Source organism: Callithrix jacchus, chromosome 15, assembly GCF_049354715.1.
Source record: "Callithrix jacchus isolate 240 chromosome 15, calJac240_pri, whole genome shotgun sequence".
Classification (NCBI taxonomy): Eukaryota; Metazoa; Chordata; class Mammalia; order Primates; family Cebidae; genus Callithrix; species Callithrix jacchus.
Genome location: NC_133516.1, coordinates 12,523,863 through 12,550,223, shown reverse-complemented (window position 1 = coordinate 12,550,223; position 26,361 = coordinate 12,523,863). Strand labels below are relative to the sequence as shown.

Below are 26,361 nucleotides of genomic sequence, written 5' to 3'. Positions count from 1 at the left end.
CCCTCCCTGTCCTCAGGTGGAGCCATGAGAGCGCTGTATGCCTACAGCCCCCTGGAAGACAGCTGGTGCCTGGTGACCCAGCTCAGCCACGAGCGGGCCAGCTGCGGCATCGCGCCCTGTAACAACCGGCTCTACATCACTGGTGGGAGGGACGAGAAGAACGAGGTCATCGCCACCGTGCTATGCTGGGACCCCGAGACCCAGAGACTGACAGAGGAGTGCGTCCTGCCCCGGGGTGTGTCGCACCATGGCAGCGTCACCATCAGGAAGTCGTACACCCACATCCGCAGGATTGTGCCTGGAGCGGTGTCTGTCTGAGCGCAGAATGGGGAGCTGGGGAGCTGCTCAGACCCTCAGTGTGCCCGCTTCACCTCTTACCCTCCTCCAGCCCCACTTCAGGCAGCAGCCTCTAGTTGGAGGCTGTACGTCAGGGGCTCACTTTGGGGGAATCTTGGAAGTTGCAGTCTGGGGATACTTGAGACCAGCCAGAAATGTTTGCATGACCTACCTCAGAAGGGGAGGCGAGGAAGAGTAATTACATCTCAGGACCCACCTACCCTGTGCCAGCTCTGTGCGAGGCGCTTCCTTGTATCAGTTCATTCAGCCTGGTGGCTGGCTTTTATCACTTCTGGTTCCCTCAGTGAGGGATCCGAGTTCACAGAGGCTAAGTAGTGTCCTCTGGTCACTCAGCAAGTACAAGTACCTACCCCAGGAGTCTAAAACCCAGGTCTTTCAGCTTCGGAGTCAATGCCCTTTCCACCATGCTGCCTATCTCAGAGCAGGAAAAACCAAATACCAAAAACCAAACCTGGTTCATCCTGGGCGCGGTGACTCACGCCTGTAATCCCAGCACTTTCAGAGGCTAACTTGGGGGGAATCACCTGACCAGCCTGGTCAACATGATGATCCCGCCCCCATCTCTACTAAAGATAGAAAAATTAGCCAGGTGCAGTGGCAGGCACCTGTATTCCCAGCTACTTGGGAGGCTGAGGCAGGAGGATCACTTGAACTTGGGAGGTGGAGGTTGCAGTAAGCCAAGATTGGCCCACTGCACTGCAGCCTGGGTGACAAAAGTGAAACTCTTGTCTCAAAAACAAAAACAAAAAATCTGGCTCATTTCTTGCTTCAGCGAGTCTGCTAAAGATTCACTCAGCAAGGCAGGGAAATAAAGGCGTTTCCTGTTTTCTTTCCTTTTCTTATTCTGCATCCCCCCTCATCCCCCTCCTTTACCAAAATTTAAACCAAGGAGTCATTTGGGCTCCTTGTGAAGAACATCTCATAGGTTCTTCCACTTGAAAGGTCTGGGGGGATGGGCTTGGGAAGGCCTGTTTGCTTTGAAAGAGATGAAATACTTGTGTTCCATCCTCCTCCCATTGAAAGCCTTTCACTCTGTCACCCAGGCTGGAGTGAAGTAGCATGATCTTGGCTCACTACAACCTCCACCTCCCGGGTTCAAGTGATTCTTCTGCCTCAGCCTCCCGAGTAGCTGGGATTACAGACACCTGCTACCATGCCCAGCTAATTTTTGTAGTTTTAGTAGAGACAGTGTTTCACCATCTTGGCCAGGCTGGTCTTGAACTCCTGACCTCGTGATCCACCCACCTCAGCCTCCCAAAGTGCTGGGATTACAGGCGTGACCCACTGCGGCTGGCCTTTTTTTTCTTTTAATAATCATAAGATGGCCCATTTTGGACCAGAACTGTCATTGCCAGACAGAATTGTCCCTTTAGCATGGTCTGGTGCCCTGGCCTCTTAGCGTCCACCAGTCATACTGTAATGTAGCAAACATGTTTTAGAGACTCAAACTACTGTGTTATGTAAAAAGTACACACCTGAACACAGCTGGCCTCCGCAGGAATGACGGATGAACTTGCTGGTTTTTAGACAGTGATTGAGACCCGTGTCCTGATACCCCATCCTCCTGAAACCTTAGTTTTCAGGACTTTTTAAAAAGCACTTCTACTTGGTTTTTTAATTAGTGTAGCTCAGCTGTGACTTAAAAGAACAGAATCTGTCCTTCACTGTAAGAGTTAGAGCTCTGAAATGAGCTCACTGGAAATTCCTTCTAATCCCCAAGCTGGAGAAACAAGTTAAGAGATCCTGTTTCATATGCTGTATTTAAAAAGCAACAATGATAGCGACATAGTGCCTGCATTACCCAGTGGACTTTATTTTCACCTATGATTTCAGTTCTCTTTATAGAGTTTATTTCATAGCCAGAGCGGCCTGATCCTCTCAGCAGTTTGGGAAGTTAGAGTATTGGAGTTGACAGTGAATTTAATTTTCATTAAAAAGTCACGGTTAGAAGCTAGTATCTGAAACAGATTTTAAACCCCTGGAAACTTAGAGGTGAGATTTCTGTTTATGCCAGATTGTTGAAGATAAATATAAATGTGTATTGGTGTGTGAAAGGCTCTTGCCTTAAAGGCATGACAGTTCAGCTCTCTGCTGTGAAAAGTAAGACAGAGCAATATAAGCATACTTGTGGAAATTTAGGACAAACTATCACTTACTCATGAGCACTGTAATAACCATCACAGCTGCCAATGCAAGCAATGTCATCTAGGTCAGTTCAGCAAACATTCATGGAGTTCTTCATGTTTTTCAAGCCTTGAGGACACCAGTGAATATCAAATCTCCATGCTAGTCACTAATACGGAAAAATAGGCCACTAGTTATATTCTTGTTTTTCTTTTCTTCAAGTTAGCTAAAATTAGGTCATATGAAGTTATGAGGCTGGATCCAAGTCTCGATTGCCTCAAAGGGTCAAGGTGGTAAGCAGTGCAGGAAAGTCAACCAGTGGCCACTGCTTACATGTTTGTCTTTCCAAGGTCGCCACCAGAACCATTTGTGAACTACAGGAAAAAAATCAGTGTTGCTCCAAACACTACTGCAGGGAGGAACTTCTGGAGATGGCGGTATTGGCACACACAGCGAGCCTCCCCTCAAAAAGAGCGCGCTCCTTGTCAGGGAGCGGCTGGCAGGCCTTCGATAAGACCGATTGGCAAACTTCGAGCCCATCAACAGGTCAACCCTATACTGAGTTAGGTCAGTTCAGGTCACTCCTATACTGGGAAAGTGAGGATTTGGAATTTCTGTGCTCTAAACCTGATTGTAAATGTAGGACCCAAGTTTTTGGACTACTTCAGAATACCTACATGAATCATGGAAGCAGTTTTTATGATTTCTTATGGCACCAGATATGCAGGTGAATTGCGGAAAATTTCATGTAGCTGGCACCAAGCAATAGGGATTCCTAATGATGGCATGGGGTAGGGAACAGACACACCTATTTACAGGGTTCTGTACTTGAAGCTGCCCTTGAACTCAAAGCCAGTCTGTAGCTCTTAGAGAAAGTAAGTTCAAGTCATTTGGGGGAAACTTAAGTATAGTCATCAGGGTTTTGGTTTCTAGGCACTTGCCAGGGATGAGAGCTTCTAAAATCTGAAATCCATTCCAAGAAATAAAGACAAACACATTTGCAGGAAGGTAACTGTTATCACCCACACCGTCAGTTGGGGGAAAGCCAAGCTGGGAATTAACCCAGAGACAGAGAGCCCTCAGACTCGGGCAGGACGTGGCAGGGTGTTCCAGCACAGCAGGCTGGATAAGGCAGATCCTAGGAGTGGATCGAGCGCCCCAGGCTGGGAAGACACAGATGGGGTAGGAGGAGGTCAGGTTCCAAGGATGATATGAGGGGCCCTGGAGTTTGTGAACTTGACTCTAGTCCCAAGAAGGGTAAGGGAGAATTCCAGGCAAGGAAATAAGGAAGGAATCCACTTTTTAGAGCAGAGGCACAAGTTGGAGCAGGCTCAGCATTTGGGCCCACTTGCTGTGGGGCCTCTGAGCTGCTCAGCTGGGTCTCCTGTCCTAGAGAGAAGGTGGCCCAGAGTTGTGGTGGAGCAGAATCTGTAGATGAGGTGAAGGGACCCTGGTTGCCAAGGCTAATCTAAAACAGCAGGGAGCTAAGCTCATCACAACACCAACAGGTTCATGTTCTTAGCTTTCATCTATTCTGATCTCAGTGGCTTCAGGAAACACACACATACACCATGCCCTTGAACTCAAAGCAAACTATGCACTCAGGGAAATACAAATATCATGTTCTTATAGCTGTAAAGTATAGCTTAGCTGTTTATAGAAGTTGTTGAGGTACTGTTGTTATTTACTTAGCCTGTTTTATTTTGAAAAATAAATGTACTCAATAGAATTTTAAACTTTGTAAACACCACAGGGATTTCTTGTGTAAGTCCCAACGTGGGTTTGCAAACTCATTTTTTCCCTTGGTATCTAGGTGTTATATTACATCTCGTAATTTTAAGAGACAATCTTTATAGAAATCCACACATATCCAAATATGGCTACTGCAAAACCAGTTTTGACAGGTCAGATTTTCATATGTAGCGGCATAAATAGTCAACACTCAGTGAACAAAATCCTTTAAGCATTTTGGTTACATAAAGTTACATAAAGTTGTGTATTTTAGGTGATCAAAGAAGAAACTATATTGTTTATAGGTTTTAAAAACCAACCCAATAAAGTTTTTATTTATTCAATAAAATATGCACAGAATGGCTGAAAATGTGCTCTATACAATCACAAGGTGATTTTTTTTTTTTTTGCTGTTTTTGGTGTATATAAATAAGTCGTGTCTGAATAAAAATTAATTTAGAGAACAGAAATTTAAATCAGTTCAGTCGGTTCAAGGGGTTTTAGGTAAGTTCATAGGTTAACATTCACCAGGCTTGATTTCTAAAATGTCACAGAGTAGACAGCGTTTCCCTCCCTAACGATGCATTGCCTGGCTGAGCAAGCTTTCACCAACCTATATGCAAACTGTGTGACTCTCCTCTTGTCCGGCCTCACCTCTTCTTACTGGAGACCCCATCTAGGCTTTTGATCTTGGGTCTGCCTCTCAGCTCACCTCCACCATGGCTCCTGTGTTGTCTCTGAAGCCCTCCCTCGTCTGTGCTTCTCAAATTGGGACACACGTAACTTGGGGTATGAGACTTCCCTCTGACCACTGGAAACCTTGTCATCAATTTAGTTTGCTTTGGTTGCAATGCAAGAGTCCTATGTATCCGAAAAGGAAAATTGAGGTTTTAAAGAAATCTGGGGTTCCAGGAATAGCTTCAGACCTTTCCCTCTGGGCCTCCCCAGAGGTAGCTGTTCTGCCTTAAGAGTTCTTGGTGGAAACCTTGGGAAGCACAGGCCCAGCTCCCTCACTGGTTGGGGGGTATTCTGGGGTGATCTTGGGCTCCGGATCTGACTGCCAGAGCACCAGCTGTGAGTCCAGCGGAATTCTGACCTTAACTTTGCTGCTGAGCCTTCCAATTACCCCACTGGGTCTAAGTGATAATGTCATGTCTGGGCAGTTTGGCTGGGACCAGGCATCTGCCCAGCTTGTCTTGGCACCTCCCAGTGCACCTGCTGCTCCCTGCTGGTGTGTGGCACCTCCTACACCAGCCTCCTTTTCACTGGATGTGCAGCCTTCATACAGGATCCCAGTTCTCTCCTGGCCCTCCGGAGGCCCGTGCCTCATTTTCCCACCCTGCAGGTGGCCATGCTTGAAGACTCAGTGTTAGGGACGAACCCAGGCCTGGCCCCCATCCCCAAGCTCCCTGCCCTCGGCCTGCCTGCTTACCCGTCACCCTGCTTTTCACTTCCATGTTTGTATCCCGGCACCTGGGGATCTTCCTTTTCTTTCCGTGTGTTCAGATACTTGCTTTGCTACCTATTCCTGCATGAAATGCTGCCTTGAAACCCACGTCAAACCATCTCTACTCATCTGCCTGGATAGAGAGTATGCGACTTCCTGGTTACAAAGTCTTTAGGAAAGGTAAACCAGGTAGAGGGAAAGGGGGTGGCCTCTGATGTGTAAGACAATTGGAAGTCTCCCTTCAAACATGAATCCGGTTCCTCCACATCTGGCAGTAGAAGCTTCCAGTGGGTACAGAAAGTTGGACATCATAGCCCTCATGCTTGTCCCTGTAAGGAAAGATTCCTGGATACAACTCTTCATTTAATTTCCTAAGGGACATCTGGAAACAGGCTGGAACAGTTAAATAAAATTTTACTTGTGACTGAGAGATGACACAGAGGATAAACACAGGAAGGGAAGACACTCTAGGTTCAGAGGAAGGCAAGAATCAGCTACCCTGAGAAGCAGCGTTTGTCCTGAGAAGACAAATGTGTGTGTGTGGGTGGGGGGGGGGGGTGCCGTGTGTGTGCATGTGCAGGTGCGTGTGCATGTACATGTATGTACATGCTTTAAAAATAAAAATGAACAAGCCACACATTAGTTTAAGCAGTGAAAACAGATTTTGTTCAGTAACTGCTGACAGTAGGGGAAAGAGCTGAGCCCCATTCTGATTTGTGCGGAGGTGATGACTGGGCCTTTTAAAGGGAGAATGACGAGTCGGGAGGTGGAGCCAGCAGGGTTCAGGTAGAGTCAGGGAAGTGAAAGATTACAAAGCGTTGGGCAGTGTCAGAGTGATGAGGCCAGCTGTGTCTGCTAGCTGGCAGTTCTCCAAGCTAGGATCCTCTTCTGGAAGCTAGGACCCTCTTCCCCGACGGAGCCTGCGAGTCAGAGGCTCTGTCCTTCCTGATAATGACCTTGAGAGGAATGGCTTTCAGGTCCTTGAGAAAGACACTCCTGAGCTGTAGGCGACACATACACAGTAGCTCAGAGCCACAGAGGAAGGATTCACAACGGTGGGCCTCCTTTTTTAGCAAATGCTCTAAAAAAGGGTGGTCAGGGGCCTATTGTCAGATGCTGGAGAAACAAACTCAGTTCTTTTGACAGCCTTAAGCTTTTCCAGACAGCAACTGGAAAGGGGGCTGGGTCAGCCCTGGGCTGTGGCCTCAGGTTGCCAGAGGCCATGTTATAGTTTTGTGGAGTCTCTGAGGGCAGGGTGTGAGATACAGTTGAAAGAACAGGCGTGCCCACCACCTACACTGCTGTTGGCAGCATTTTAAAAGAGTACTGACCATTCTCTACAACCCACCATGGGCCCACTGTGGCAGGCCAGGAGTGCCGCAACCCCTCCCTCTAGAATCTGTTGAAGACAGCTAAAGAGAAAAATAGTACTAAAGCTTCTTTGACCCATGCAGACCAGAGCAGTGCGTTGAAACTCTCTTGAACATGTATCAAAATAATAAACACATTTTCTGTATTTCCTGTTCTATTTTTTTCTTAAAATGCTGTTCACAATCCATCAAGTTTATTTCATCACCCACTAATGTGTCACCCAAATCCGAAAGGTACAAGGTGGAAGGCATTGAGCTGGGCACACAGGGCAGCGGTGAGGGGAAAGGAGGCTGGCAAAGCCTTGTGGAATAGTCTATTTCTTTTCTTTCTTTTTTTCCAAGATGGAGTCTTGCTCTGTCAGCCAGGCTGGAGTGCAGTGGTGCAATCTCGGCCCACTGCAACCTCCGCCTCCTGGGTTCAAGCGATTCTCCTGTCTCCGCCTCCTGAGGAGCTGGGATTACAGGCATGCATCACCATACCCAGCTATTTTTTTTTTTTTTTTGTATTTTTAGTAGAGACAGGGTTTCACCATGTTTTCCAGGCTGGTCTGGAACGCCTGACCTTGTTACTCACCCACCTTGACCAAAGTGCTGGGATCACAGATGTGAGCCGCCGTGCCCAGCTAGTCCATTTTCATATGCTATGAAGAAATACCCGAGACTGGGTAATTTATCCAGGAAAGAGGTTTAATGGACTCACAGTGCCACATGGCTGGGGAGGCCTCACAGTCATGGCAGGAGGCAAAGGAGGAGCACAGGCACCACTTACATGGCCTCAGGCAAGAGCGCATGTGCAGAGGAACTGCCCTTTATAAAACCATCAGATCTCACTTGTTCACCATCAGGAGACCAGCATGGGTAAAACCCGCCCCCATGATTCAATAACCTCCCTCCCGGTCCCTCCCACAACACATGGGGATTATGGGAGCCACAATTCAAGATGAGATTTGGGTGGGGACACAACCAAGCCATGTCACCTTGATTTACCAAATTGGTGCTACATAGAAGGCAGAGGGAAAAACGTGATTGTACAGAGAAGTCTATAATTCTGACCTTAGATAAACAGGATTTTTGTGGGTAAAATTCTATTCTTTCATAATAAAAATGTAGTAAAAAGAGCATCTATTGAGTAATTTCCCAGAAACACGAGACCAAGCCAGAAATAGGAAAAAAAAAAAAAAAAAAAAAAGATTATGACAGTGATGAAACTCATCTAGGTAGAAACGCTGAGGTTTTTAATTGTCAAAGTGTTTTCTAGTAGAATCTCACATTCCCGGAAAAGGTCACTGGAGGAATCTGGAGGAAAAATGATGTCTTAGACTTTGTTCTAAGTAGACATTAGTGAAAGAAGGAATGGGATGAGTCTTCATGAAGCAATGCAACAAATATTCAGAGGGCCTACTATGTGCCAGGCATGATTTTTGCCCATCTGTGAGCAAAACAAAGGCCCTGCTCGCATGAGCTAACATTCTAGCAGAGAGAGAGGCAAGAATGAAACAAGCACAGGATATAATGTCATGCAGAGAAAAAAGGCCAAAGAACAGGAACTCAGGGAAAGGGTGACGCACGCTACTTGAGCTAGGATGAGCAGAGGTGTCCTTTCTGATAGAGACACTTAAATAGAGGCTTGAGGGAAGACACATTGAGAGGCCCCAGAGTGTCTGGGGAAGCTTACTCCAGGCAGCAGGAAGAGCTAACGCAAAGGCTCTGAGGCAGGAGGCACTTTCTTGGTATTTAAGGAACAGTCATGGCTGGGTGCAGTGGCTCATGCCTGGAATGAGTGTCAATCTGCACTTCAGGCCAAGGTGGCAGACCACTTGAGGTCAGAGTTTGAGACCAGCTGGTCAAATGGTGAAACTCCATCTCTACTAAAAACATAAAAAAATTAGCCAGTCATGGTGGCACATCTATAATCTCAGCTACTCGGGAGGCTGAGGCAGGAGGATCGCTTGAACCTGGGAGGCGGAGGTTGCAGTGAACCAAGATTGAACCACTGCACTCCAGCCTGGGTGACAGAGTGAGACTCTGTCTCAAAAAGAAACAAAAAAAGTAACAGTCAAAAGGCCTGTGTAGCTGCAGTGAATTCATTCAGCGCCATGGTAGGTTCAGAGGCCTCCATAAGCACTTTGAATGTCATCAGAGTAGGGTGATAGCTCTTAAGACAAGTTCAGAAATGCTAAAGACTCATAAATCTTCCACACCCAAGCTTGCAGCTTGCAAATCCAAGTCAGCTATGTTTGCAGAAGGTGGTTAACCGCAAGGAATTGCCACCCTGAGCCCAATGTTAATCCAACGTATACTGAGTTTGTTTTCCAAATCCATGCTCTGTCCTGGCCACTCCTATTACGGTGGGCTGGGTCTGGGCCTCCAAACTGCCTAGTCACACACCCTCGGGGTGTGGAGGCAGCCTCTCCAGGAGCTATGATCCTCCCCTCATTCCCCGTGTAGGTGGAAGGCAGTACTCTGATCATATGACTGCTTATCCATTCAGCATCCTGGTGGTAATGGAAACATCAGTGCTGGTGTTAGTGGGGGTGAGCAAAAGGGGACAAAAGTCAGAAGCCTTAAATTAGTGGCCCAGTTAATTTTTGAAAATATCTGATTGGCAGCCTAAAATAATGTGAACTGAGATTCAGCACACTGAAAAACAAATTAATAAAAATTTCAATGGCTAAATGCAAAGCAACAAACTATTTTTAAAACCTGGCTGGGCGTGGTAGCTCACACCCATAATCCCAGCACTTTGGGAGGCTGAGGGAGGCAGATCACAAGATCAAGAGTTCAAGACAGCTGGCAGGGCACGGTGGCTCAAGCCGGTAATCCAAGCACTTTGGGGGGCCAAGGCGGGTGGATCACAAGGTCAACAGATCGAGACCATCCTGGTCAACATGGTGAAACCCTGTCTCTACTAAAAATACAAAAAATTAGCTGGGCATGGTGGCATGTGCCTGTAATCCCAGCTACTCAGGAGGCTGAGGCAGGAGAACTGCCTGAACCCAGGAGGCGGAGGTTGCGGTGAGCCGAGATCGCGCCATTGTACTCCAGCCTGGGTAACAAGCATGAAACTCCGTCTCAAAAAAAAAAAAAAAAAAGAGTTCAAGACAAGCCTGGCCAATATGGCGAAACCTCATCTCTACTAAAAGTACAAAAGATTAGCTGGGCATGGTGGTGGATGCCTGTAATCCCAGTTACTTGGGAGGCTGAGGCAGGAGAATCACTTGAAACCAGGAGGCAGAGGTTGCAGTCAGCCGAGATTGTGCCACTGCAGTCCAGCCTGGGTGAAAGAGCGAAACTCTGTCTCAAAACAAACCAACCAACCAAAAACACCTGTAAAAAATGTGTGGCGATTCAGATGCAAGCTAGAAATCAGGTGCTGAAATTGTTGTTTCCAATTTTAGAGATTTCATCTTCCTGGGAGGTGGGCAGCAATCCTTAGTAGGAAGAAAGCCTGAAGATGTGCTGAGGGTTAGAAAAGGGATCTGTTACCTCCATTCTAAGTCACCTCATCCGAAAGCAGAGTAATCACAGACTATGCCTCAGGGAGTCTGGGTGAGGATTAGCCGAGATCACACAGGTGGAATGCTTAGCTCATCGGCTGACAGATTGTAAATGTGCCGCACGTGTTAGCTGCTGTAACTGTCCTTACTTGACTGAAGGCCCATGGGACTGAGGGCTATTTTCTTGCTGGTGTTTGTATCTACAGCACTTAGCACAGTGCCAGGTACACAGTGACACTCAAAGAATGTTACTACGTCAATACTTGTCAGGAGTAACATATGGGTAGCATTAGGGTGGGGGTCCTGAGAAGCTGCCACCGCAGTAATTACCACTACCATTATTTATTTATTTATTTTTTTGAGATGAAGTCTCGCTCTGTCACCCAGGCTGGAGTGCAGTGGCGTGATGTCAGTTCACTGCAACCTCTGCCTCCTGGGTTCAAGCAATTCTGCCTCAGCCTCCCAAGTAGCTGGGATTACAGGCACCCACCACCACACCTGGCTAAATTTTGCATTTTTAGTAGAGACAGGGTTTTGCCATATTGGCCAGGCTGGTCTTGAACTTCTGACCTCGTGATCCGCCTGCCTCAGCCTCCCAAAATGCTCGAATTACAGGTGTGAGTCACTGTGCCTGGCCACCACCACCACCATTATTAATCATGCCTTGGACACTTGGCACACACCAGAGAGTGAACGATGAAAACCACAGATGTCTTTTTGGACTGTGCCATATTTTTTTAAATTGGCAACACAGGGTCTATACTCCTTCTTCACTGGACAGAAAGGAACAGGGACTGTGCCCTTTAGAAAAGGGCTTGTAAGTCTGGTTTGCCAGTGTCCACCGACCTTCTTGGCCCCGAAGGTGCTTGAGTTTGCAGCCTCTGACATACACCATCTTGTTTAATTCCTGTGTGAACTCCGTGAAGTAAATTGATGCTATATGGATGAGAAAACGGACGCTGAGAGACTTCCCAGAGTCAAGACTGAACGCAGGTGCATGGGTCTCCAAGGCTGGCGATGCTTCTGCTCTGCTCATCGCTGACTGCAGGGAGGGGTACAGGGAATGCCAGGAGGTGATGTTGCGGGTCTCATCTAGGACCATACGATTCAAAGATTTTATTTTATTTTATTAATCTATTTTTTTGAGATGGAGACCTGCTCTGTTGCCCAGGCTGAAGTGCAACAGCGTGATCTTGGCTCACTGCAATCTCCGACTCCTGGGTTCAAGCAATTCTCTTGCCTCAGTCTCCTGAGTAGCTGGGATTACAGGTGACTGCCAACAAGCCCGGCTGATTTTTTTTGCATTTTTAGTAGACAGGGGTTCTCCATGTTGGCCAGGTTGGTCTCGAGCTTCTGACCTCAGGTGATCCGCCTGCCTCAGCCTCCCAAAGTGCCGAGATTATAGGCATGAGCCACCGCGCCCAGCTGATTCAAAGATTTTAGATCATGCATGTCACAACTTGAGAGTCACCCTGAAAAAAATCTGGAACTACTTATTACTAACTCACTCTGTGATCTGTGCAAGGTCAGGGAGCTGTGCCATAAAAAGCCCCCGTGGTTAAAGATGCATTTATTTTCACCCTAACAGGTGCTCATACAGGAGGAAGGGCTGCACTTTTTTTTTTTTTTGAGACGGAGTTTTGCTCTTGTTGCCCAGGCTGGAGTGCAATGGTGCAATCTCGGCTTACCACAACCTCTACTTCCTGGGTTGAAGCGATTCTCCTGCCTCAGCCTCCTGAGTAGCTGGGATTACAGTCATGTGACACCACACCCGGCTAATTTTGTATTTTTAGTAGAGACAAGGTTTATCCATGTTGGTCAGTCTGGTCTCAAACTCCCCACCTCAGGTGATCCACCTGCCTCGGCCTCCCAAAGTGCTGGGATTATAGGCGGGAGCCACTGCGCCTAGACAGGGCTGCACTTTAAGTGTCCACGAGGGGGCAAAAGATGACCACTACCTCCTTAGTTACACTCCTAGTGATGGGGCTGCCAAGGACAGCCTGCGGTATTTTTCCTAAAAGGAAAGAAGCTCCAGTCTGAACTGCCAGCCCTAGAGCTCTGTTCTGTCCTCACGCTTCCCCTCTAGGCCTCCTCTCCCACAGGGAGCTCTTAGACTATAGTTCTATCCTGGGACTACTGAGTCTTAGAAGCCTTTGTTTGAAAGACAGGTGACCCCACGGCAGGAGAAATGGCACAATGCTGTAATGTTAGGCTTGCACAATTCACGAATCAGCCCGCCAGCTTTTCTTTGCTTTGAAATGTGTCCTCTCCCTTCAGGGATTTACCCTTTGCCCTACTCTTCCCTTGCATTGTTTAGCACAATCTAGGTCCTTTTGCAGGTTCTCAGTGACAAAGCATAACAGCATTGTTTCCTTGGGTGTTCTACAGCACTTAGTTGTTACCTGGCAAGAAAGTGTGAGGCTTTCTCTGAGGCAGAGTCTCATCCTCAAGCCTTCTGAGAACCGCAGCCCTGGCTGAAAGCTGCTTACCAGAAACCCTGAGGTAGAACCACCCAGCTAATCTGCCCCTCAGAAACTATGAGATAATACATGATCGTTGCTATAAGCTACTAAGGTTTGGGAAATTTACTGCATAGCTTAGAAAACTAATATCTGGGGAATCGGCAAAGAGTGGAGGGAGGTCAGGGGGAGAAATTGCCTCAGGGATGTGCCCCCACCTCCCTCCTCCAGACGGGACTTGGGGGCATCTGAGGAAAATCCAAGAGATTCCTCTCCAGGGAAGTAATCCTGGGGTCCCCTTATGCCAGGAGCAAACAGTGAGGACAGGAGAATGACCATCTATCTTGCTGAAAGCTCTGTGAGGGAGGGATGGAGAGACAGAGGGAGCTGTGCCCTTGACCTTCCCCTGAGTGAAGGGGAAGGGCTATGTCTCCAGGGTCCATGGCCTCTGTGCCCTGGATGATGCCAGGGCTGCCAGGGACCACAGAGCCCCCCATTGGGAGGGAGGGGGTTGGCCTGGCTCAGGGGACTTCGTCATCCATAGACACCCACAGTCTGGGGTGGGCAAAGCTGGGATGTGACACAGGAACTGAAAAGCCCGAGAAGCTCCAGCCCCTCTGCAGGGTAAGTGGCACCTCCAGGTAAAATGATCAGCTGGTTACAGCCCCTTGCCAGGGTAGGTTGCACCTCTGGGTAAGACAACTGCCTGGAGCTGGCAGCTCCTTTCCCTGCTCTCCCAAGGGCCCTGCCTTGTGGGAAGGGAAGGGACACACACTGGGCACAGAGGGGCTCTCAGATGCTGGACTGAACTGTTTCAGGGTCATCTGGGACATTCCCCGCCTCCAGATGAGGATTTGCAGAGGCCGCAAAGAGGAAGGATGCTCCCAGAGCAGGCCCTTACAACGCAGAGAAAGACACACGACCCACCTGGGCCAGTGACAGCAGGAGCTCCCGATGCCACAGGGGAGGGTGGGACGCCTGGAGCACCATGGGGGTCCAGGTCAGTCTGGAGCCAGGTTTTCCTCACTCCTGAGAGTGCAGCCTCAGGGAGATGCGAACTGTACCCCAACACAGCAGACACGCAGGAATACATTTACACAATCCAAACTCAAGCGCGCGGAACAATATTCACCCTCACAGTGTGTGACGTCCTTGTCTGTCCCACCCCATCCTATGGCCCTCTGTCTTATGCTAGGAGACAAAGCAGGAGGGGGCTGCGGAGGTGGGGGAGTCTCATCCAGGCCCGTGGGTGGCAAGTCACTCCGGAGAGAAGCTGCAGCTGCTCGGAGTGTGCCCTCGCCTGTCTCCCCCGGGGCCCGGGTTCCTGGCAGCAGAGACAGTAGCCTATTCACCAGGTATCCCCCAGGGCTCTGGAAAAAAACCCAGAATTCTCAGAACCAGAAAACTGTAGAGAACATCCTGCAGGCAGAGCCCCTGGTGGCTCCTGGGGCCCCGCCAGGGACAGCGATTGACCACCAGGCTGTGGGCACAGTGGGGACCGGCTCGAGGCCCTGTGGGGTTGAGTGAGGGCCAGGACTGGGGCATCCTGACTCCTGGAGATCATGTCCTCTTCCTCACCCAGGCCTTCCAGTCCCCGCCCCTTTTCATGTATTTATTTTGGAGACAGGGTCTGGCTTGTCACCCAGGCTGGAGTGCAGTGGTGTGATCATGGCTCACTGCAGCCTTGACGTCCTGGGTTGAACTGATCCTCCCACATCAGCCTCCTGAGTGGCTGGGACCACAGGCACAGGCCATCACACCCAGCTAGTTTTTGTAGAGATGGAGTCTCTACTAATTTTTTAGTGGAGACAGGGTTTCAGCATGTTGGCCAGGCTGGTCTCGAACTCCTGAGCTCAACTGATCTGCCCACCTCTGCCTCCCACAGTGCTGGGATTACAGGTGTGAGCCATGTCGCCCGGCCCCTGGGCTGACTTTTGCTGCCTTACATCATCTGTGTATTTAACCCCCTGCCGGATTCACTGGCCACGGGCTCTGGGTCCTAAGAGTCTTAGGCACTGAGGAGCTGGCAGCACTGAGAGGACTCCTGCATCTCAGACTCAGGGTCTGGCCAGTTCCAGGCATGTGAGGGAACAACTGAGAGGTCTACAGCCCCGTGGCATGAGGGGGCTCTGGAGTCTGTCAGACCCGATTGTGACCTGTCACTCACTAGCTGTGTGATCTTGGGTATGTCACTTAAGCTCTCTGAGTGTCAGCTTCCTGATCTGTAACATTAGGATAAAAAAGATCTATTTTGCAGGTTGGTGTGAGGATTAGCAAAAATGTATATGATGTACAGTACATGACACATTATGGGAACTAAAAAATAGCACTTGTTGGCCGGGCAGGGCACGGTGAGTCATGCCTGTAATCCCAGCACTTTGGGAGGTCAAGGTGGGTGGGTCACTTGAGGTCAGGAGTTCAAGACCAGCCTGACGAACATGGCAAAACCCCGTATCCATTTAAAAAAATGTATAAAAATTGGCTGGGCATGCTGGTGGGCACCTGTAATACCAGCTACTTGGGAGCCAAGATCTCGACATTGCACTCCAGCCTGGGTGACAGGCTGAGACTGTCTCAAGGAAAAAACAAAAATGAGCAGGATTGAGTCAGTGTGATGAGACTATATGACCCCTAGAGCCTAAAGTGTTGTTTACAGAAAAAGTATTCTGCCCTCTGAGTTAGGCCAGTGTCACATCATTGCTTTCCGTGTCTCTAACCATCCTTAACTGTTCAGTTCCATAAAGCAGCTTCTTTAACAAATGCAGCCCAAATCAGCACCACAGCCTTGATCCTGCTTCCCAGTGTAAAATAATCAAATTGCTGACAGCAGCAACTGCCACCTCAGGTCCCTTCCGCTTGTCCTTTAACTTTTTCTTTCTTTTTTTTTTTTTTGAGATGGAGTCTTGCTCTGTTGCCCAGGCTGGAGTGCAGTGGCGCGATCTCGGCTACCTGTAAAATCCGCCTCCTGGGCTCAAGTGATTCTCCTGCCTCAGTCTCCTGAGTAGCTGGGATTACAGGCACTCGCCACCACACCCAGCTAATTTTTGTATTTTTAATAGAGACAGAGTTTTACCATGTTGGCCACGATGGTCTCAATCTCTTGACCTCGTGATCCACCTGCCTCAGTCTCCCAAAGTACTGGGATTACAGGCGTGAGCCACTGCACCCTGTCGGCCGGTTCTTTAACTTTCTTCCTGGGGGAAATCTGTAGGTACATAAAGGAGGGTGGTTCACTCTTTTTCTAGGAAAGTGCTGCTACTTAGAAAGGCGAAGATAAAGGGCTAGGAAAAGGTTACATTACAAAGGAAATGAGAACAAGAACTAGCAAAATGCAGGCGGTAGCAAAACATAAATGCTCCCAAACTTCAGGCAGTGAAGCAAATTCTCTTCCTCCTTGGATTGCCTCTCTTGACCCCACCCAGCTGCTCCCCTGCGCTCCCCTCCTGATGGGAACTTGGGATGATCTGTGCAGCCTGGAGGAGGAAGGGCAGTGAGGACGCGACCTGGGCTGAACCAGCTGGCTGTTCTGAGCTGCCATGGGGTCTGTCTGGAATTTATAGACATTATGTGATAACCTGGCATCTCCGTGCCTCAGTTGCTTCTGAGGAGCTCATTTCCCCCTCCATGGTTGTGCTGAGGCTTAAAGAGCTACTATTTAAGTATTCATGACTTGAACCCAGGAGGCAAGAGGTCGCAGGAGCTGAGATTGCACCACTGCACTCCAGGCTCTGTCTCAAAAAAAACATAAAGGAAAAGAAAAGTGGTTTAATTGGCTGATGGTTCCACAGGCTGTCCAGGACGCACAGCTCCAGCATCTGCTTCCGGAGAGGACTCGGGAAGCTTTCACTCTTGGTGGAAAGTGAAGGGAGAATGCACTTCACTGGGCCAGAGCAGGAGCAAGAGAGTGGGGTGGGCAGCGGTGGGGGTAGGGAGCCACACACTTTTAAACGACCAGACCTCATGGGAACCCACTCACTGCCTTGAGGACAGCACCAAACCGTTCATGAGGGATCCGCCCATGACCCAAACAACCCCCACCAGCCCCCACCTCCAGCACTGGGGATTGCACTTCCATGTGCGATTTGGGCAGGAACAAATACCCAAACTGTGTCAACATGGAAATAAGCAACCTGGAAAAGGAGAACTTTGCTTTCTACATGGGCAAGAAAAGACAGCGACAAGAATTCTATTTAGAAAAGGAAGCAGATGTCAGTAAAACAACCGTGTCCCAAGAATCAACACTTACGGCCAATTGAGAAAAGCAAACGTTTGACTTCAGCCTTTTTGATGAGTTTCAAATTCTGCATAATCAGATTCGTTACTGGGAATTTAAAAATGGCTTTTAGCATAACTTCTTGAGACTGGATAACACTTTATAATCCCGGTGTTATCAGTGTGCCGAGTGAAGACTCAGGGCTCGTCTTTGCCTATTTGTTCACTTGGTATTTCCCTGCTTTTATTTTTTCATGCCAGTGAACAGAAATCTACACCCATGTTTAACTTGTAAGGAATATAACAGTTTATATCTTTCAACAACAGGTGGGGATTCTGTTGAATTTAGGCAGTAGGTCTTACATTGCCAGCAGCGAGACAGAATAAAGTACTCCAGGCTTCCCCTCTGCCACACACCCAGGCTAACTCAAGAACGAATTCTAATACAAATGCTTTGTGCACACGTGCGTGCGTGGGTGTGTGCGTGTGTGGCCCCTAATCTTTGCCCTTGACTTGAGTTAAAGTTTCCTGGCTCAAGTCATAGCCACCAAATACCCCAAGACAGCTACTGAGTAGAATTTTATCTCTTCTAGTCAAACAGATTGGAACCTCTCAAATTGAATTAATAAATGATACAACAGCTGAGAAAATATATCATTTCCACACTTTTTTTTTGAGACGGAGTCTTGCTCTGTCACCAGGCTGCAGTGCAATGGCACAATCTCGGCTCACTGCAACCTCCGCCTCCTGGGTTCAAGCGATTCTTCTGCCTCAGCCTCCCGAGTAGCTGGGACCACAGGCACATGCCACCATGCCTGGCTGTTTTTTGTATTTTTAGTAGAGACAGAGTTTCACCATGTTGGCCAGGATGGTCTTAATCTCTTGACCTCGTGATCCACCTGCCTCGGCCTCCCACAGTGCTGGGATTACAGGCGTGAGCCACCGCACCTGATCCATTTCCACACTTAAAATGTGGGTTATAAATCCAAATGTTAGGTAGGTCCCTTCTTACTTAGGGGGACAGGATAAGTAACTACTACTAAACGGTAACCATTTATGCTTCCTAGCATCAGTTACTACAATGGATTTACTAAGAAAAACCTAAGAAGTTGAAATTATAAGCTTTCCAGTAAACTCTGAGGGATTTGTGATTTTTAAAAACATGTCAGTATGGCCTCTGGACTAGTGGATAGCAGGGGCATATCTGTTTAACAAGGAATAGATCACAACAAACTAAGGGAAAAAATACTTAACATGGTAGAAATGGATGTAACAAAGCATTACAGGTAGTTTTACCTCCCTCCATCCCTCTGTTCCTTCCCTCCTTCCTTCCTTCCCTCCCTCCTTCTCTTTCTTTCTTCTTTTTCTCTTTCTTTTGACAGAGTCTCACTCTGTCACCCAGGCTGGAGTGCAGTGGCACAATATCAGCTCACTGCAACCTCTGCCTCCCAGGTTCAAGCGATTCTCCTGCCTCAGCCTCCCGGGTAGCTGGGATTACAGGCACCTGCCACCACACCCAGCTAATTTTTGTATTTTTAGCAGAGACACGTTTTGCCATTTTAGCCAGACTGGTCTCAAACTCCTGACCTGAGGTGATCCACCTGCCTCAGCCTCCTAAAGTACTGGAATTACAGGCGTGAGCCACCACACCTGGACATTATCTTCCTTTTCTTTGCCACCCCGAATAAGAGCCAAGATTGGCCCAACCATGGGACTTGAAAGAGTAAAATAAAAGGTAGAAAGAAGCTAGATTTTTATTATGGCTTTTTATAGGATTCTTATCAGTTTATGATCATGACTTTCTATTTTTTTTATTTTTGAGATGGAGTCTCACTCTGTCACCCAGGCTGGAGTACAGTGGCATGATCCTGGCTTACTGCAACCTCTGCTGCCTGGGTTCAGGTGATTCTCCTGCCTCAGCCTCCCGAGTAGCTGAGATTACAGGCATGTGCCACCACCCCTCGCTAATTTTTGTATTTTTAGTAAAGATGGGGTTTTGCCATGTTGGCCAGGCTGGTCTTGAACTCCTGACCCCAGGTGATTTGATCATGACTTTTAAGCCTGTCAGTTTCATCTTTAATACTGATGTGATTCACAGAGCATTTTGAATGTCAAACTGATTCTTTTTTTTTTTTTTAAGAGATAGGGTTTCACCATGTTGGCCAGGATGGTCTCAATCTCCTGACCTCATAATTTGCCTGCCTTGGCCTCCCAAAGTGCTGGGATTACAGACATGAGCCACTATGCCTGGCCCCAAATTGATTTTTAATTAGAACACCAGTTCCATTTCCTAATTCATATGAGACTATTCAGACTAGAACAAGAGACCTAAAATTTGAGTGTCTTTTCCATAAAGACAGCGAAACATTCAGAAGAGCAGGTTTTATTATAATATTTTCTCAACAAAGGAAAAACGAGTCAGAATGGAATGATTAATTAATTTACTTCTGATAGTCATAGAATATCCCCTGATTATAGTCCATTAGTTTTTCTTTTTGATGGTGTTACCTACTTATATGAACTCTGGGGTTTTCTGCACTGGAGTGCAGTGGCACGATCTCAGCCTCCACCTCCCAGGATCAAGCGATTCTCCTGCCTCAGCCTCCCGAGTAGCTGGGATTACAGGCGCGTGCTACCAAAAAAAATTAGCCCAGCTAATTTTTGTATTTTTAGTAGAGATGGGGTTTCACCGTGGGGTTTATTTCTGTTTTGGCAATGATCAAGCGTTAGGATCACTTTGTAGTTGGACGGAACTCTGGATCCACCTAGTGGTGTTCTCTTCAAAATGCCGGCTTCCACTAAATCGTTCATGGAATTTTGAGTTACCATCAGAACCGAAAATGCAGAAATGTATCACAGATAACAAGAGTAAACATTGTTTGGTGCAACTTTGTTTCAGTTATGGATCTATGAATGCAGGATCAAGAGCACCTTTCAGTCAGAAACCTTCCCTGTCCAGGAAGCTACAGTAAGCAGGGTGGAGACCAGGCTGTGCCTGGTGCGAGTGAGGCCACAGGGTTCCCAGGCAACCCTTCCCAGTACATGAACAGTGCAGTTCTCCTTTTCCAGGTTACTTATTTCCATGTTGACACAGTTTGGGTATTTGTTCCTGCCCAAATCTCATGTGGAACTGCAATCCCCAGTGCTGGAGGTGGGAGCTGGTGGGAGTTCTTTGATCATGAACGGTTTGGTGCTGTCCTCACACGGTAGTGAATGGGTTCCCATGAGGTCTGGTCGTTTAAAAGTGTGGGCCCCTAGCCGCCCCCCACCCCGACTCTTGCTCCTGCTCTGGGCCAGTGAAGTGCATTCTCCCTTCACCTTCCACCAAGAGTAAAAGTTTCCTGAGGTCTCCCCAGAAGCAGATAGTCTCTCTCGCCCAGGCTGGAGTGCAGTGGTGCAATCTCGGCTCACTGCAACCTCGCCTCCTGACGTCAAGCAATTCTCCTGCCTCAGTCTCCTTGGTAACTGGGATTACAGGCATGTGTCACCATGTCCAGCTAATTTTTGTGTTTTAGTAGAGATAGGGTTTCATTCACCAGGTTGGCCAGGACCTTGTGATCCACACACCTTGGCCTCCCAAAGTGCTCGGAATATAGGTGTGAGCCACCATGCCCGGCCCGCTAGTTTAATTTTAACACAGCAAGTAATGTGATCCTATTTTCTAAGAGTTTGGAAAATGAAAATGAGAAGGACTGCAATACCAAGGCTAACACAATGTAAACATCACCATAAAAGTGAGCTAAATGACTGTTATTTTAATGATGGATGGAAGGATTCATACAACTGGATTAGGATGGTAAATAAACAAAACGGTACATTCTGTACGCTAGTTAGAATAGGATTTGGGATTCAGAATGGTGAAGAAGAGAATGGGAAAGCATTTATGAAGAATGAATCTCACAAGTCCAAGTGCAGACAGGCAAGTCCTAAATCAATAAAACATCTCATCACCTCCCAAAGACACTTGCCAGTTGAAAATGGCAGCTGCTAAATTAGTTTGGGCAGAACACCTGAAGGACCATACATTACCATTATTTTGACTGCTTTGTGAGACCGAATAAAGTCACATTCAGGTGACTGATTCAGGTTCCAACTAAAATCTCCCAAGGGTGAAAAAAGGGAATTTCTTTTTGAGACAAGGTTTTGCTCTGTTACCAGGCTAGAGTACAGTGGCATGATCATAGTTCACCATAGCCTCAATCCTAGGTTCAAGTGACCCTCCTGCCTTAGCCTCCCCAGTGTCTAGGAGTATAGGTGTGTGCCTCCATACTCAGCTCATTTTAATATTTTTAGTAGAGACAGGGGCCTTGCTATATTGCCCCGGCTAATCTTGAACTCCTGGCCTTAAGCGATTCTTCTGCCTTGGCCTCCCACAGTGATGGCATTAGCCACCACACTAGCCCAGAGGAAAATTCTGATAATGGATATATTGGCCTCTTACACTGGAGAACTGTGTCTGTCAGATATTACTACAATCCAAGTGCAGCAGCAACTGCAGTTCTCCCTAGTTTGTAGCTACCTGGTTTGAAAAATGAAGTTTGGAGCCAAGCGCGGTGGCTCACACCTGTAATCCCAGCACTTTGGGAGACCGAGGTGGGCGGATCACCTGAGGTTGGGAGTTCGAGACCAGCCTGACCAACATGGAGAAACCCCGTCTCTATTACAAATACAAAATTAGCCAGGCGTGGTGGTGGGCACCTGTAATCCCAGCTACTCGGGAGGCTGGGACAGGAGAATCGCTTGAACCCGGGAGGCGGAAGTTATGGTCAGCTGAAATCGTGCCATTGCACTCCAGCCTGGGCAACAAAAGTGAAACTTCATCTCAAAAAGAAAAATGGAGTTTGAAATTATCTTCTTTATTTCTATGAAAATTCTCATAAAATGGCAGAAAACAAAAATTGCTGCTCTCTTATCCAAATAAATACAAACGGGACCTTCGACTGTCTCTGCGTATATTTGGCAGATAGTACATATAATTTTGGCAAACTCGATTCTGTTTATGAACTTCTTATGCAAAGATCTTACCTGCATAGCCATGTATACATGACACTGTTAAAAAGGGTTGTGATTTGCTTATCGTGATACTGAAGGTTTCACAATGAAAGTTTTGGTCATTTTTCAGTGTTCTCAAAATGTGCAGAAGCACTGAATGAAATTTTGACATTATAGAAATGGAAGGAGACGGCTTCCTTAGACTGTGCCCACAAGGTGGCTATCACTGCTGCCAGTCACATACTAACAAAAGCAAAGGACCCGACTGACAAACGGCTCATCAGCCGGAACAAGCCTGTAGCTACGAGATGAGTGGGCACCCTTGGAGGGCTGGGAACAAACTCCTACAGGTCTAAAAACCTGTTCTTGCTGCTAAGTAAATCCCAAGTACTCCGCGCTCAAACACTTCTGTTGAGAAGATACTGAGCTTGAAGTCCTCATGAACTGGCACCAGGAATCAGTGTAATGGGGGTTGTATAAGAGCAGTGCTGCAAGGCAAAGTGAATTTTTACACAAGAATGGATTCAGGTTTTTTACTCTATAAAAGACAAGACAGATGCCCTAAATGGGCTGCAAGTAGTTAGAGAATATTATTGAAAAAGGAAACAGAAAATGTATTCTACTGTATTATGGGACAAAGAAAACGGCTATTTTAAATTAAATATAGGCCATAAACTGCTTGGTCCAATTGTATTCATGTTCTGTTTTTAAAAAGTGTTCATTTTAAGAACAGATTAGGGCTGAGCATGCTGGCTTACAGCTGTAATCCCAGCACTTTGGGAGGCCAAGGTGGGCAGATCACCTGAGGTCAAGAATTCAAGACCAGCCTGGCTAACATGCTAAAACCCCATCTCGACTAAAAATACAAAAATTAGTCAGACATGGTGGTGCCCACCTATAGTTCCAGCTATTCAGCAGGCTGAGGCAGAAGAATCGCTTGAACCCGGGAGGTGGAGATTGTAGTGAGCCAAGATTGAGCCACTGCACTCCAGTAACAAAGATAATTAAAAGAAGTTGCTATATCAGAGAATACAAACATTATAAAATATTGTTATATTTTTCTCACACATATTATTTGTTTAATCAGTACTAGTGTTTGCTACTACTAAATGTCACAACCACAGGGTCTAACTCTAATGAGGATAAAACCAATTGCTTTCCTCACAAGAGCTCATGACTAATGAAGGCATAAATCTCTGCTATCAAAATCTACATCTCTGATCTGTTATGAGTATTCAGACAAGATTCAAATATTCTCAAAGAAAGAAACCCAGTGCACGTTGTGACTGCCTATTCAGCCACAGTGAGCATCATATCGTGAGCACCGTATCCCAAGCTATCTCATCCCAGGAATTGAATGTCAGCTATGTACACTGTCATTTGCTCCACTGCAGAAAGTCTCAGTGTCACAAAGAATCCTTTCATCTTAACATTTATGGTCACACCTGTCTTCCCAAGTTGACCTGACTACCAGTTCTGAACAAAAGAAAAAGTATTAATCAGAATATTATTTAGCAAGTACTACATGAACTACTGAACAATCTGAGCTACCAGTTAGTTAACCACCGGTGGCTGTTTATTTGCCAAAATTATACGTAGAGTGCTTCTAAATGGAATACAAGATACTGATCAAAATATCCAGAGAAAAAGACAAGATTTATTTTGCAGTTAGTACAACAGGAGTTATCCATGGCATAAGGCTCATCTGGCTGCAAAATGAACATTATGACTTACAAAGCAGATGAAAATATTGGGTTTTGGGTAGTAAAGTTAAAGCCCCTACGAAAGTAGGCCAGCCAAGAGTGGGTATCCTGTCAGTCTGGGGCAGATGTAAACGCCAGGCACAAAACAAAAGGCACGGTTATGAATCTATTTTGATATACTTTCAGAATTAACTACAGATGTAAGCTCTGAAATGTACACTGTTGTTTAGGACTGGGCTGTCCAATAAATAGTCACTAGCCACATACGGCTATTTAAATTTAAATTAATTAAAATGAAGTGAAATAGGCTGGGTGCGATGGCTCACGCCTGTAATCCCAGCACTTAGGGAGGCTGAGGTGGGTGGATCACTTGAGGTCAGGAGTTCGAGAACAGCCTCGCCAACATGGTGGAACCCCGTCTCTACTAAAAATACAAAAATCAGCTGGGAGTGGTGGCGGGCGCCTGTAATCCCAGCTACTAGGGAGGCTGAGGCAGGAGAATCACTTGAACCCAGGAGGCAGAGGTTGTAGTGAGCCGAGATCACACCATTGTACTCCAGCCTGGACAACAAGAGCAAAACTCCATCTCAAAAAAAAAAGAAAAAAATTAAATTAAATAGAAAACTCAATTCCTCAGTTGCATTAAGTGCATTTCGATATTCACATGTTATCTGTCACTCCTGTATTAGACAGTACAAACACAGAAGCTTTCCATCATCACAGAAAATTCTATTGGGTAGCCTTGGTCTAGGACTTGAAACTTTTACCAGTAGAGGGAAATCTGGAAAAACGTTATTGTGGTAAACCATATTTAACACTCCTTTCTGCTCAGTTCATGCCACGGACTCTAACACAAATAACGAAAATATGTTTGCCACTATAGTTCTCTACTAAAATGGATCACACAACCAATCAAAAATGTTCTTGCTTTAGGAACTTAAAATATCAAATAATCAGAACAAGAGAAAAACAAATATGAAAAGACTCCTTCTTTACCCAAACAACCTGCTGTTTTGCTTATAAATCTATTTCTGAAATCAGGCCCATGCCATTTCAGACCACGACCTGGTCATCCACTTCTATGAAGTACCACATTTTTTTTTAAACTAAGTCATTCTTACACTGGTAACAAGGCATAGTTGAATTTACTAGTGATAAAGCCAATATAACTAGGCTAGGGTCAATATAAACTGTGACCAGAAAATGCTGAGAATATTCCAGTTATAGAGGAATCATCAAGGAAGCACAAGCTATGGGCAAACATGACTCTAAGAAAGACTAACAGGTAAGTTAAAGATAACCAAATCTAATAGAATGATTGACTTTTCCCTGAAACATCCATGGCATATAGAGTCTAGAATCCGATTTGCATTTCACATTTGCTTTCCCACTGTGTTCTGACTATGAGTCCTCCCAAGTGCAGCTTAAATATCATGTTAAAATGTGATAAAATTATTTTCCTGATTCATCTGCCTGGCTGACAAAACCTTGAGAAACAATACAGTCATGCACTGGATAATGACATTTTGGTCAACTACAAATTGCATTTCCAGTGGTGGTCCCATAAGTTTATATTGGAGCTGAGAAATTCTTGTCACCTAATGACTTCATAGCTGTTGTAAAGTTATAGCCTAATTACTTTATTTTTATATTTATTTACTTTTTTATTTGAGACGAAGTTTCACTCTTGTGTCCCAGGCTGGAATGCAATGGTGCGATCTTGGCTCACCACAACCTCTGCCTCCCAGGTTCAAGCGATTCTTCTGCCTCAGCCTCCCAAGTAGCTAGGATTATAGGCATGTGCCACCAGGCCAGGCTAATTTTGTATTTTAGTAGAGACGGGGTTTCACATGTTGGTCATGCTGGTCTTGAAAGCCTGATCTCAGGTGATCCACCTGCCTCAGCCTCCCAAAGTGCTGGGATTACAGTCGTGAGCCACCGCACCCAGCAAGTACTTTATTTTTAAAAATAAATGTAGTGTCGCCTACATGCAGAGTGTTTATAAAGGCTACTGTAGTTGTGTTTTGTTTTTGAGACAGAGTTTCGCTCTTGTTGCCCAGGCTGGAGGGCAATGGTACTACCTCAACTCACCACAGCCTCCATCTCCCGGTTCAAGTAATTCTCCTCCCTCAGGCTCCTGAGTAGCTGAGATTACAGGCATGCACCACCATGCCCAGCTAATTTTGTATTTTTAGTAGAGATGGGGTTTCTTCATGTTGGTCAGGCTGGTCTCGAACGCCCGACCTTAGCCTTAGGTGATCCACCTACCTTAGCCTCCAAAAGTGCTGGAATTACAGGCGTCAGGCGTGAGCCACCACACCCAGCAATTACTTTATTTTAAAAATAAATGTAGTGTAGCCTGTGTGGAGAGTATTTATAAAGTCTACTATAGCATATAGCAATGTCCTAGGCCTTCACATTCGCTCACCACTCACTCACTGACTCACACAGAGCAACTTCCAGTGCTAC

The 26,361-nt window shown here is 46.6% G+C and overlaps 1 protein-coding gene and 1 long non-coding RNA gene across 5 annotated transcripts in view; one reads left to right on the top strand and one right to left on the bottom strand.

Moving 5' to 3' along the window:
- KLHL6 (kelch like family member 6) overlaps positions 1–7,175 on the top strand; it is a 66,057-nt gene extending 58,882 nt beyond the window's left edge. For both annotated transcript variants that reach the window (XM_078350247.1, XM_035275071.3), the window contains exon 7: positions 17–7,175. In XM_078350247.1, coding sequence (XP_078206373.1) covers positions 17–318 — 302 coding nt within the window. In that variant the 3' untranslated portion in view covers positions 319–7,175. The remainder of the gene's footprint in view (positions 1–16) is intronic.
- The window catches only part of LOC118147844 (uncharacterized), a 148,755-nt gene that overhangs the window by 102,412 nt on the left and 19,982 nt on the right, over positions 1–26,361 (bottom strand). The gene's annotated exons all lie outside the window — the stretch shown is intronic.